General features: G+C 46.8%; 1 protein-coding gene across 1 annotated transcript in view; it reads right to left on the minus strand.

Annotated features, from left to right (window-relative positions):
- LOC140408639 (reelin domain-containing protein 1-like) overlaps positions 1-14,416 on the minus strand; it is a 73,004-nt gene that overhangs the window by 23,628 nt on the left and 34,960 nt on the right. The window contains exon 3 of the mRNA XM_072496110.1: positions 3,018-3,240. Coding sequence (XP_072352211.1) covers positions 3,018-3,240 — 223 coding nt within the window. The remainder of the gene's footprint in view (positions 1-3,017; positions 3,241-14,416) is intronic.

Genomic DNA, 14,416 nt, shown 5'->3' on the forward strand with positions numbered 1-14,416 from the left:
AACAACATTGGCTGTGCACCGGAATCTGAAGTGGGATATGCTGAAACATATGGACTGAAATTCCCCGAATGAGTCCCAATCCTGATGTCAGCCAAAATTCCAGGTCGGGAACTTGGAAACAGCCTTGACATTGTCACAAAATGGCCTCTCAGTGGGGCCTTAATTACCCGAATTGGCTGCCTGCCTCCAACACATTTCCACAGGGCCAGGACATTTTAGCCCATATTACATGGCCCAAAGCGTTACATATTTTTACACCATTGGCGTGACCCCATATTTTAAACCATTGTCCCATCAGGAATCAGACTTTGTCTTCTGACACGGGAACATATGAACATAGGAATTAGGAGCCGAAGTAGGCAATTTAGCCCTTCGAGCCTGCTCAGCCATTCAATCAGATCATGGCTGATCGCTTCCTCGTCTCAAAGCCACCTCCCTGCCTGTTCTCCATATTTCTTTAACCCGTTTTTAAAATCAGAAACATATGCATCTCCCTCTTGAAACCATTTAATAATTTGGACTTCCACAAATTCACCGCCCTCTGCGAGAAGTAGTGCCTCCTCATCTCAGTTTTAAATCAACCTATATCTGTGACCTCTTAGAGTTATAGAGTTTTACAGCATGAAAACAGGCCTTTTGGCCCAACTTGTCCATGCCGCCCAGTTTTTACCACTAAGCTAGTCCCAATTGCAAGCATTTGGCCCATGACCCAGTAACTTCATACTTGTGACAATAAAAGATTATTATACTATTATTATAGCTGTCAAAATGTTTTTTAAAAGACAAAATTGTACCTGCCTCTACTACTGCACCAGTCACTGAAGGTAAGCATGCAGGTACAGCAGGCAGTAAAAAAGGCTAATGGTATGTTGGCCTTCATTGCAAGAGGTTTCAAGTACAGGAGCAGGGATGTGTTGTTGAAATTATACAGGGCCTTGTTGAGGCCACACCTAGAATATTGTGTGCAGTTTTGGTCTCCTTTTCTGAGGAAGGATGTTCTTGCTCTCGAGGGAGTGCAGCGAAGGTTTACCAGACTAATTCCAGGGATGGCGGGACTGTCATATAAGGAGAGATTGACTAGGTTGGGATTGTTCTCGCTGGAGTTCAGAAGAATAAGGGGGGATCTTATAGAGACTTATAAAATTCAAGCAAGACTAGACAGGCTAGATGCAGGGAAAATGGTCCCGATGGTGGATGTGTCCGGAACCAGGGGTCACAGTCTGAGGATTCAGGGTAAACCATTTTGGACAGAGATGAAGAGACATTTCTTCACATAAAGAGTGGTGAGCCTGTGGAATTCATTACCACAAGAAGTAGTTGATGCTAAAAGATTGAATATATGGGGCTGGTTTAGCACAGTGGACTACACAGCTGGCTTGTAATGCAGAACAAGGCCAGCAGCGCGGGTTCAATTCCCGTACAGGCCTCCCCGAACAGGCGCCAGAATGTGGCGACTAGGGGCTTTTCACAGTAACTTCATTGAAGCCTACTTGTGACAATAAGTGATTATTATCATTATTATTTTCAAGAGACGGCTAGATATAGCACTTGGGGTGAATGGGATCAAAGGCTATGGGGAGAAAGCAGGATTAGGTTATAGAGTTGGATGATCAGCCATGATTGTGTTAAATGGCGGAGCAGACGGGAAGGGCCAAAAGGCCACCTCCTGCTTCTATCTACTATGTATCGATGTACCACCCTGTCCACCTGTGACTCCACTTTCAAGGAGCTGTACCTGTACTCCAACATCACTCTGTTCTATAACTCTCCCAACTCCCTACCATTAACTGAGTAGGTCCCAATTCAATCCACCAAAATGCATCACCTCCCATTTATCCAAATTAAATTCCATCTGCCATTCATCGGCCCGCTGGCCTAATTGATCAAGATCCCGTTGCAATCCTAGATAACCTTCTTCACTATCCACTATGCCATCAATCCTGGTGTCATCTGCAAACTTACTAACTGTGCCTCCTAAATTCTCATCCAAATCATTAATATAAATAACAAATAACAGTAGACCCAGCACTGATCCCTGAGTCACACCACTGGTCACAGGCCTCCAGTTTGAAAAAAAACCCCTCTCAAGCCACCCTTTGTCTTCTGTCATCAAGCCGATTTTGTATCCAATGGTTCCCATGACATTTAACCTTGTGCAACAAACTACCATGTGGTACCTTGTCAAAGGCCTTGCTAAAGTCCATGTAGACAACGTCGACTGCACTGTCCTCATCTACCTTCTTGGTTACTCCTTCAAAAAACTCAATCAAATTCGTGAGACATGATTTTCCACTCACAAAGCCATGCTGACTGTCCCTAATCAGTCTTTGCCTCTCTAAATGCCTGTAGATGTCTCTCAGAATACCTTCTAACAACTTACCCAACACAGACGTTAGGCTCACCAGACCATATGTTAGGCTCACCGGTCCGTACGTTAGGCTCACCGGTCTGTACATTAGGCTCACCGGTCCATACATTAGGCTCACCTGTCTGTTCTAGTTTGCCCCACAAGGGAAACATTTGGTCATGGTCATACAAAGATTAGTACTGCTCATAGCAGTCACAAGGCCGTCCTTCAGAAAGATTATCTGAAAACCTAAATATGTGCATAAAAGATTGCACATAATATAACTTTGTTCTAAGCTTCTTTACTAGAGTCAAGCTCACCATTTTTCAGGCACATCACATAAATGCAGCATGTGCGTCTGAAACTTTGAACAGGTAAAAGCTGGTGGGCGGAATCCCCCCCCCCGCCCCCCCACCCCCGGGCGGGGGGTCGGAGAATCTTGCCCATGATCTGCACAACTCTGGAATGGTTCAGTGTCTCAGTACTTACACACTCCTGGCCAGACTCCTAACCCTGATGCACAATTTTCTTGAAAATGATACAGAGTGAATGGAAGGTGAATTTGAATTTTCATTGACCTCCACCCACAACATTGCAAGACTTCTCTGCTTTTGCTAATTTTCTTACATACATTTTCTGTAAGCATTTTAAGGTCACAGACAATAATTACAAAAGTTTGATGTTCCCCGTGAGTTGGTCTGGTGCTTTCCAAATAAATGAGAGATTTCTCTTCAATGACTTGTCTGAGTGGGTCACGGTATCTCCATCTTTAGAACACTTCAGTAGTTTTGACCCAGACGAAATGAGAATGAACGTCCCAGCCACTTGGTCATCAGCAACTCGGCGAGCCTGCATCAGAAAACCCATGAAGTCTCGAGTGCTCCTTATCGTCACTGGAAAGAATAAGAGATATTCCTCATTGTTAGGAGCAAGCAGGCTTTTTCCTTCAATCCAGGAGCTACTCTCAAAACACACAGTCCTTCAGTTGGAACTCGCCATATCATCTTCCTTTGCACCACCACTCTTTAATAGGTTTTATTTCTTTCCCCACTCTTTTCTCAACATCTTACCTTCTCAAATTTTCATTTACCTCTATGCTCAGTTTCTCTAATGTTCGCCTTGATGGACTCCATCCTTCACCCTCTATAAGTTCCAACTCACCCAGCAATCAGCAGACGTCTGTTTTGCACTAAACCCTGCACAGAGACTTAAACTGGTTCCATTTCCCAACATTTTAAATTTGATATCCTTATTATCATTAAATCCCATCACGCGCCCTCTCAGATGCGGGGCGGGATTCTCCGGTTCCCCAGCCGCATGGTTCTCGGTGGCGCCATCCTCTACCCCCGTTGCTTGTCAATGGAATTTCCCATTCAAGCCACCCCATGCTGTCGGGAAACCCGCAGGCAGGGATGTGCTGCCGTCAGGAAAAGAGAATCCAAACCACAGGATAATTCTGACCTTAGTCTATTTGTTTACGCTGGCTCTTTTTTGAGCATTCCTAAGGTAACCCCACTGACTGAACTCTCTTCTTCGACCTGAATCTCGGCCTAACATTCTTCCGAGTTTTCATTAAACAGTCCAATGATCTCTTCTTCCACCAATATGTTGCAAACCATTCCAAAGCTTCTGACTAAAAAACTATCCTAACCTCTTTCCTCACTCATGGGTCGGAATTCACCGGCCGTTAGGATTCTCTGTTCCTGCCAGCAGTGCACCACAGCCCGTGCATTTCCCAATGGCGTGGGGTGTCTTCAATGGGAAATATCATTGACAAGCGGCAGGGACAGAGAATCCTTCCACCAGCGAACGGCACATTGCCGAGAAACACATGCCTGGGGGACTCACAGAATCCCGGCCTTGGGTCACATAATCCCGCACTTACTGCCCACTTAAGGGCCTCAACCTGCTGCTGGTATTAACGCAGTGGTGGGCGTGGGGTTTGCTATGTAGGGAGCACGACTAACAAACCTGCGTGGGGTTGTTTGTGGGCTCCTGGGGGTGAGGGAGGAGTTGTTCACTCAGTCTCTGATCGAGGAACACACCATCAGGAAGGAGGGTGCCTGCTGAGAGCTATCCACTTGCCCTTCTTGTTGACCACACTTCTCGACAACCTCCACTATGCGATCTTCAGGATAGCAAACTCCTCTCCTGCCATCACTCAGCTGTGACTTGGGATCCTATGCTGATACTAGGCCTCGGGTGGGTGTCAAAACAGCGGCAGCCTTCCCCTCCTGGTGGCACCACCTGCAATGACAGCTGGCAGCCTCTGATTCGCCTGCAGCTCTAGGCGACAGAAACTCCTCACCTGGAGGCCTGGATCTCGGGGAAGGTTCATCACTGTTCAGTTAAGTTACTGAGTGGTGCTTGATTCGACAGGCCTTCCCTAAAAGAGGCCATATGGGGACCAGCTCTCCAGCTGACATGTGAGATGCCCTTTGTCTCCAGTAAATATTGCCCAGTGGATGCATTTGTTGTAAACTTCTAAAATTCCCCAGATTCTGGTAGGGTCAGAGCGGATTTGAAACAGATGTAAGTTGCAAATTGAACACCTTTATTCAAGAAAGGAGGAAGTCAGAAATCAGCAAGCCTGATTTAGGTCAATTAGCCTAACATGTGTCATTGGGAAGATGTTAGAATCCATCACTAATGGATAGCAGGACATTTAGAAAACCATAATGCAGTCGGCAGAGTCAACAAGGCTTTGTGAAAGGGAAATCATGTTTGACAAATTCATTTTAGAGTTCTTTGAGGATGTAACAATCAGGATGGATAATGGGGAATCAGTAGATGTAGTGTATTTAGATTTGCAAAGATATTCAATAAGATGCCATATAAAATATTACTGCTGAAGATAAGAGCTCATGGTATTGGGGTGATATATTAGCCTGGATATTGGTTTGGCTAAGAGAAAACAGAGTATCGGGATAAATGGGTCATTTTCAGGATAGCAAACTGTAACTAGTGGAGTGCCATAGGGATCAGTGCTGGAGCCTCAACTATTTATGATCTATATTAAAGACTTGGATGAAGGGACCAACTTTTTTCAGGCTAATTTTGCTGACAGTCCAAAAATAGATAGGAAAGCAAGTTGTGAGGAGGATACAAAGAATCTGCAAAGAGCAATAGATGGGTCAAGTAAGTGGGCAAACAATTTGGCAGATGGCGTGTAATGTGGGAAAATGTGAGGTTGTTCACCTTGCAGGAAGAATAGAAAAGCAGAATATTATTTAAATTGAGAGACAAAGCAGAATTCTGCAGCACAGAGGGATCTGGGTGTCCTTGTACCTGAATCACAAAACACTTGCATGCAGGTAAAACAAGTAACAAGTGAAGAGGGAACACAGCAGAGTGCATATTACCACCTTACAGTGTTAACTTCACATTATTACAATTGCACAACTGATCCTTGGGGCTTTTTTCTGCCTGGTTGATGCTCTGTAACTACACTGCATTTAAAAAAAAAATTAAAATCTTCCATTTCACTGAGGAGGCATGAGGTTAATCCATATCAAACAACCTGCTCTGAAAAATCTGTTCACATTTTGACAGCTGTGACAAATTCCATCACAACAGCAGAGACAATAAATAACATTCTAAAGCAATCAATAATGTTCTAAATAAATCAACCCACAATATTCTAAAATAAATTGCCTTTCTTTCTAATATGAATGAATCCTTAAAAAAATTCTGGGATGTGCATATAGATCCACATCATCAACAAAAAATAATAATCACTTCTTCTTTGAGCTATGTCCTTTCTGTGTACTAAGTTTAATTAAAATCCATCCATTAGTTTTTGAGATATTGTTTACAGACAAACAGACAAATTAACAGGGGTAAAAACATTGGCCGGGATTCTCCGCGGGCATGATTCTCTGTTATCTCGGCGCCCGGGGGTTTCCCGACGGCTTGGGGCTGCCCCACAATGGGAAACCCCATTGACCGGCTGGCGTAACGGAGAATCCCGGTGGCCGGTCGGGGCAGAAATGTGGCGCAGCGGGGCGGTGAATCCCGGCCATTATCTCTGCCCACCTTCAGTAGCATGTGTAATTTGGGATGGAATGCAGCCCTCTATTTGAAGGGAGTGGAGTATAGAGATAGGAAGGCTACAGCTATACAGGGAATTGGATGATGCACAACTCATGTACAGTGAATAATAATATTCTCCTTACTTCAGATTCCGAAGGGGCTTGACAGGGTAGGTGCTGAGAGGGACGTGCCCCTTGTTGGGGAATCTAAAACTAGGGGACACAGTTTAAAAATAAGGGATCTCCCATTTAACACTAAGATGAGGAGGAATGTATTCTCTCGGAGGGTCATTCACCTTTGGAATTCTTGACTTCAGAGTGCAGTGGAGGCTGGGTCATGAATATATTCGAGCGCCGAGTTAGACAGATTGATAATCTACAAGGAGACTAAGGGTTATGAGGAGGAAGACAGAAGTGGAGTTGAGGCCACAATCAGATCGACCATGATCCTAGGGAATGATGGAGCAGGTTCAAGAGGCCAAAATGCCTTCTCCTGTAACCTGTAAGGGAGGCACAGTAGCACAGTGGTTAGCACAGTTGCTTCACACCTCCAGAGTCCCAGGTTCGATTCACAGCTTGCGTCACTGTCTGTGCAGAGTCTGCACGTTCTCCCCGTGTCTGCGTGTGTTTCCTTTGGGTGCTCCGGTTTCCTTCCACAGCCCTAAGATGTGCAGGTAGGTGGATTGGCCATGCTAAATTGCCCTTAGTGTCCAAACACAAAATGTTAGGTGGAGTTACGGTGATAGGGTGGGGGGGGGGGGGGGGGGGGGGCTTGGGTGGGTTGCTCTTTCCAAGGGCCGGTGCAGACTCGATGGGCCGAATCACCTCTTTCTGCACTGTAAATTCTATGATTCTATGATTTCTTACGATTCTACGATTAGGATTCTCATTCTTTGTTTTCTCTCCAAAAATGCCCGTACTTCTCCACAATAAATTGCCACCATAAGCTTCAACACATCCCAAACTCTGTTACCCATTTCCAATCCCATTTCAAGTCCCACTTACCCAACATTGTCCTCATTGACCTACATTGCTGCCTGGTCCCCCGAGTATTAAATTCAAAATTCCTATTTCCGTATTTCGATCATTTCATTATCTTGCATCTTCCTTTCTCTGTAATGTCCACCAGCCCTAAATCCCCACCAATTTCTTTATGTGTCTGATTTCCTTCACCACACTATTGGCAGTCATGGTACCAAGATCCTTCACTCTGGAATTCCCTCCATCTTATTATCCTTTAAATCCCTCTTCAAAACCCACCAGTTTGAGCAAGGTTTTGATCACACCTCTTAATATTTTGTTTGGCTCAGTGTCCATTTACATTAAAGGTCTTATCTAAATCAACGTTGTTGCTGAAGTATTTTATTGTTTGCCAGACCTCCTTCCCATCAATAAATTGTGTTGTCAATACCCAAGACAAAGTCATCTATACACAAAATGTATACAAAAAGTAGACCCAGCATTAAACGCTAGGATAACTTAACGTTGTAGCCTAACTTGAGCCAATGGTGCAGCATTATGTGAATTGAATGAAATGGGTTAAATTCAGCAAACAAAAATGTAAAAACTACTCAAGGCCCAGCCATAACAGTGTCACCGGATGTTAGCATACTCTGCGACTTTCTGAATGGCCATAAATGACCCAAGGAAGGATTAATATTGTGTCATTATTTCCTACATCACCTACTATTTTGGTAGGTATTTCATTATTTTTTCAGTTTGATCATTACTCAAAACTCCAAATAAGGCTAACTATAGATCATAACTTGAACCCAGTGACATTTGAGGTCAATTTTCGCTTGATCTATTCATTTCATAAAGTTTTGTCTTTAATGTAGCCTCCTCTCTCAAACTGAAATCCCTCTTTAAAGGCAGGCAAAGTCTCGCATGCTGTCTGGTCTGCAATTTCTTACAGTCCACCAGCTACATCTAGTGGCAGGAAATCGTTATTACATAGGCTTTCATTATTGTGCAATGCGTTCATTAAACCTTATTACCATTTTACATCTTAATTTTTATCGAAATAAATCTATTTTGGGAAACACTTTTTGTAAAGATGTAAATCCTTGCTGATGAGGCCAACACATAAAGAAACTATCCATTGGTTGAAGCCCCTCTTGCCCAGTAGTACCCAAGGTATTTGTAATCTGTTGGTGGTGTGGTAATGGGCTCCCTGAAAAGCTACAATCTAAAATTACTTTTTGTACCCCCTAATCTGATTTGGTATTGTGATAGAGATCTGTCGACTGCCCACTCCCACCCCCTTTTTACATTCCAATGCCAAGACAGGCTTTCTGTGTTCACTTTAGTCAAACTGCTAACCTTTAATCGGGCAGTACCTTTTCAGTGTTGATTTCTTAAATTAGGTGGCGTTCAGTAACTAATGGGGAGAGAATCATGCATTTGTCATTGGAGACATTCAGATAAAAGTACATTCAGATGCACCACATTTGTGTTATTATAAAAAATCCATATTGATAGATTGTAGAGTTCTGAAGGATTTCTAGTGCCATAACAAAGCCTCAAATTGTATTTTGTGTTGTCATTGTCTGTGGTGGTGTCTATCCCTTGAGTTGAGGATATCAATTCAGGGTCCTTGGTTTCTGCCGTTGGCCTTCATCTGACTGAACAGGCCGATTCTTGACACATGGATCTTTGGGCACATGGACAGGATGAGGGTGTGGAAAGTATTCTGTGTAGGATGTTCAGGGAAGAGATATTCCTTGCACCGTACAGACTGGACCATCAGCACATGACTCCCTTGGCAGATTAAAGAATCCCACACTCCTAAATTCTCGGTTAGGTCTGAGTAGGCAAGATTCCCCCCATTTGACAGGGTTATTCAGATGAGGAAGATGGGTGAGAATCATATAGCTGTATTAAGCAGTGAAGATAATCAATGCAGCAGTGATGAAGGAACAGATCCACAGCAGAACATCATCTGCTCCTTGTCAGGATCATGAAATTCGTTGTACTTCTTCAAAACCATCCAGCATTTTAAACTGATGCTGACATCCGAGTGCAAAGGTTGTGTGGCACTATTGCACTGCAGGCAGTCCAACAGGATAGAACTTCCTCCTGCTACTTTGATGCTGCAAAATGCCACATACGGGGTTATTGAATATGAGGGTCAGGTACTGACACCAACAGTGAGGGAACAAGGGTGCCCACCTGACAGAATCTGGGAGTGGCACCCTTCCAGTCCAAGTAGAGGAGATAGAAGCCAATTAGGCCAAACAACGAAAGGACTGTTGATAATATCTTCATTCTGGGCCTCCTGCTGTTCAAACTCTCTTGGATCTGTTTGCAATGAGCAAGATTGTTTTACCAAGTGCTCCAATTGTGACCTAGAACCACACCTACAATTACTGCCATAAAACTTACGCATCTGAAAGTCTACCAGAGGAATATCTGGTGCTCGGTAGGGCCATGCAGATAATGAGCCCATTCTTTTCCAGGTGGCAATTCTGTTTAGCTTTGTTAATGAGGCAGAAACTCATCTGATCTGGGATCTATCCCAAATTCAGATACCTCTGCCCAGCCTACACAAGATTCCAACAGGAGCGGCATTAGAATTTCTACCCTGTATAATTGCACCAGCAGCCAGTTTCCTTCCACCCACTGGTGAGTTCCCACCAGCGGGAATACTGACATGACCCTGATACAAAGAGGAAGAGGGAAATCTAGTGACAAGAAAGACTCAGATTTTACTCATATTGTATTGTGGTCCTCAGAAGACAAGGGAGATTAAATTAAACAGCCCCCAAGAACAGATACAGGGAGATGCAATTAATCCATAGCAGTCAGTGTAATGCAGACATATTGCCAACCTCATGCTACCTCCTCGTGATAATGTTTTCTGCATCCAACCAATGCTAATCTCATTGTACAAATCATCGGGGGCCCAATATCATTACTTACCAGCACCACTTAAAGCTAGACGGTACTAGATGTTGTAGCCTTCGCCTCGTTGATCGCCCGAAGGCGGATCCTGTTGGGATGGAGAGCAACCTCTCCACCCTGTGCCCTGGCGTGGCGGAGGGACCTGTTGGAATTCTTGACTCTTGAGAAGGTTAAGTTTGAACTGAGGGTTAGATTGGGGGGTTCTACAATTCATGGGCATTATTCATTATGCACTTTCAAGAATTGGATCACATCGAAAATTGGGGGGGGGGGACTGAATGTGTTGATGGTGACTATGGGTGATCCCTGATTTCTTTTTGTTATTTGTTTATGTTAACATGTGGGCTGCTGTTTGGGGGTTTGGTGATGGATGGGATTGCTGTTGTTGATATGGGATTGACTTTGTACACGTTACTGCTTATTGTTGGTGGGTCAAAATTTGGGAGAAAATGTGAAAAAGGAGAATAAAAATATATTTTTTAAAAAGCGGGACGGTACTGCTTAAAACTAATTTGCACCTCTTTTTTAAAAAAAATATATTTATTCAAGTTTTTTAACAAATTTTCAACAAACCCCCCCCCCAACAAAAGAAAGCAACAAGAACACAAGTAAAAATTATACATTGGATTTCCCCCATATACAGTAACCCCCCATATAACAGTAAAAAGCACAAATAGGGGAGGAAAAAAACACCTTAACCCAAACGCCACCCCAAGAGAAACCCCCACTCCCTCCCCCTCTCCCTCCCCCGCCCCCCCCCCCCCCCCCCACCCACCCCCCCGCCCCTGGGCTGCTGCTGACCTCCTCCTAACGCTCCGCGAGATAGTCTAGGAACGGTTGCCACCGCCTGATGAACCCTTGCACAGACCCTCGCAAGGCAAATTTTATCCTCTCCAGCTGGATGAACACTGCCATGTCATTGATCCAAGCTTCCACACTAGGGGGCTTCGCATCTTTCCATAGTAGCAAAATCCTCCGCTGGGCTTCCAGGGATGCAAAGGCCAGAATACCGGCCTCTTTCGCCTCCTGCACTCCCGGCTCGTCCGATACCCCAAATAATGCTAATCCCCAGCTCGGCTTGACCCGGGCGTTCACCACCTTGGACATAGTCCTCACAAAACCCCTCCAAAACCCATCCAGTGCCGGGCACGACCAGAACATATGGATGTGATTTGCCGGGCTCCCCGAGCACCTCCCACATCTGTCCTCCACTCCAAAGAACCTACTCAACTTCGCCCCTGTCATATGCGCTCTGTGAGTAACCTTGAATTGTATTAGGCTGAGCCTGGCGCAAGAGGAGGAAGAATTAACCCTACTCAGGGCAACAGCCCACAGACCCTCATCTATCTCCTCCCCAAGCTCCTCCTCCCACTTGCCCTTTAACACCTCCACCGAGGCCTCCTCCTCTTCCTGCAGCTCCTGATAAATCGCCGAAACCTTGCCTTCTCCAACCCATACACCCGAAATCACCCTGTCCTGAATCCCACGTGCCGGAAGCAGCGGGAATTCCCTCACCTGCCGCCCCACAAACGCCCTCACTTGCATGTACCTGAAAGCGTTTCCTGGGAGTAGCCCAAACTTCTCCTCCAGCGCCCCTAGGCTCGCAAACGTCCTATCAATGAACAGGTCCCCCATTCTTCTAATCCCTGCCCGATGCCAGCTCCGAAACCCCCCATCCATCCTTCCCAGGACGAACCGATGGTTCTCCCGAATCGGGGACCAAACCGAGGCCCCCACCTCGCCCCTGTGTCGCCTCCACTGCCCCCAGATCTTCAGCATCGCCGCCACCACTGGACTCGTGGTGTACCTTGTCGGCGAGAGCGACAGCGGTGCCGTCACCAGCGCCCTCAGGCTCGTGCCCACACAGGACGCCATCTCTAACCTCTTCCACGCGGCCCCCTCTCCCTCCATTACCCACTTACGGATCATCGCCACATTGGCTGCCCAATAATAGCCACACAAATTCGGCAGCGCCAGCCCCCCACCCCCCCTTGTCCCTGCTACGCTCCAGAAACACCCTCTTCACCCTCGGCGTCTTATTCGCCCACACATATCCCATGATGCTCCTGCTTACCCATTTGAAAAAGGCCTTGGGGATCAAAATGGGAAGGCACTGGAACACAAAGAGAAACCTCGGAAGGACTGTCATTTTTACTGACTGCACCCTACCCGCCAGTGAGAGTGGCAGCATATCCCACCTTTTAAAATCCTCCTCCATCTGCTCCACCAACCGCGTCAAATTGAGCTTGTGCAGGGCCGCCCAACTCCTAGCTACTTGGATCCCCCGGTACCGAAAGCTCCTTTCCGCCCTCTTCAGCGGTAACTCGTCTATCCCCCTTCCCTGGTCCCCTGAGTGCACCACAAAGAGCTCGCTCTTCCCCACGTTGAGTTTATACCCCGAAAAGTCCCCAAACTCCCTAAGGATCCGCATGACCTCCGCCATCCCCTCCACTGGATCCGCAACATACAACAGGTCATCGGCATACAATGACACCCGGTGTCTCTCCCCCCCCCCCGAACCAATCCCCTCCATTTCCTGGACTCCCTCAGTGCCATGGCCAGCGGCTCAATTGCCAGTGCAAACAACAAGGAGGATAAGGGGCACCCCTGTCTCGTCCCCCGGTACAGCTGAAAGTACTCCGACCTCCGTCGGTTCGTAGCCACTCTTGCCACCGGGCCTCTATATAGCAGCCTGACCCAACTGATGAACCCCTCCCCGAACCCAAACCTCCACAACACTTCCCAAAGATACTCCCACTCTACCCGATCAAAGGCCTTCTCCGCGTCCATAGCTGCCACTACCTCCGCTTCCCCTTCCACCGAGGGCATCATAATCAAATTGAGGAGCCTCCGCACATTTGTATTTAGCTGCCTACCCTTCACAAATCCCATCTGGTCCTCATGAATCACCCTCGGGCCACAATCCTCAATTCTCGTAGCCAGCACCTTCTCCAGCAACTTAGCGTCAACATTGAGGAGCGAGATCGGTCTATACGACCCACATTGCAATGGATCCTTGTCCCGCTTCAAGATCAAAGAAATCAGCGCCCTGGACATTGTTGGGGGCAACGTCCCCATCTCCCTCACCTTATTAAAAGTCCTCACTAGCAACGGGCCCAGCAGGTCCACGTATTTCCTATCAAATTCAACCGGGAACCCATCCGGCCCCGGGGCCTTCCCCGCCTGCATGTTCCCCAATCCTTTAACCAGCTCCTCCAGCCCAATCGGCGCCCCCAAACCAGCCACCTGCTCCTCCTCCACCCTCGGGAACCTCAGCTGATCTAGGAATCGTCGCATCCCCTCCTCTCCTGCTGGGGGCTCAGACCTGTACAGATCCCCATAGAAGTCCCTAAATACCTTGTTTATTCTCACCGCACACCACGCCGTATTCCCCGTCTATCCCTAACTCCACCAATCTCCCTCGCTGCCTCCCTCTTACGAAGCTGATGTGCCAGCATCCGACTCGTCTTCTCCCCATACTCATAAACCGCTCTTGCGCTTGTCATGATATCCACATCAGCATATCATGGTGCAATCACACACACACTGATGGACAGGCAGTTGGACCAACCAGCACACACACAACATCGCAGCCAATCACCAGTGAGAGCACACGCACTATAAAACAGGGAACACCACAGTTCCCGCTTTTTCTACCAGGAGATAGCTCAGAGCACAGAGCTCACAGCGTGCCACTCAGACATACACCATGTGCTGAGTGCCTCACTAAGATAGTGATAGGGCTGGGTCCACAGGTTAGCTGGTGAAGCACGTACCCAAGCCAGCAGTTAGTTGTAACTGGTGTTAAGATAATAAAACAGAGTTGTACCATCTACAGCCGTGTTGGATCATTTGTGCATCGGATCACCCAACACAACAGCGCTTTCCTCCACTGTGCCTCTGCTTTCCCCCTGGTCATCAGGTCGAATTCCGTCTGGAGGTTCCGTCGCTCCCTAAGTAGCCCCTCCTCGGGGGCCTCTGCATAACTCCTGTCCACCTTTAAAATCTCCCCCACCAACCTCTCCCTCTCCCTGCTCTCTCTCTTCTCCCTGTGGGCCCTAATGGAGATTAGCTCTCCCCTGACCACCGCCTTCAGCGCCTCCCAAACAACCCCCACCTGCACCTCCCCGTTGTC

Source organism: Scyliorhinus torazame, chromosome 3, assembly GCF_047496885.1.
Source record: "Scyliorhinus torazame isolate Kashiwa2021f chromosome 3, sScyTor2.1, whole genome shotgun sequence".
Classification (NCBI taxonomy): Eukaryota; Metazoa; Chordata; class Chondrichthyes; order Carcharhiniformes; family Scyliorhinidae; genus Scyliorhinus; species Scyliorhinus torazame.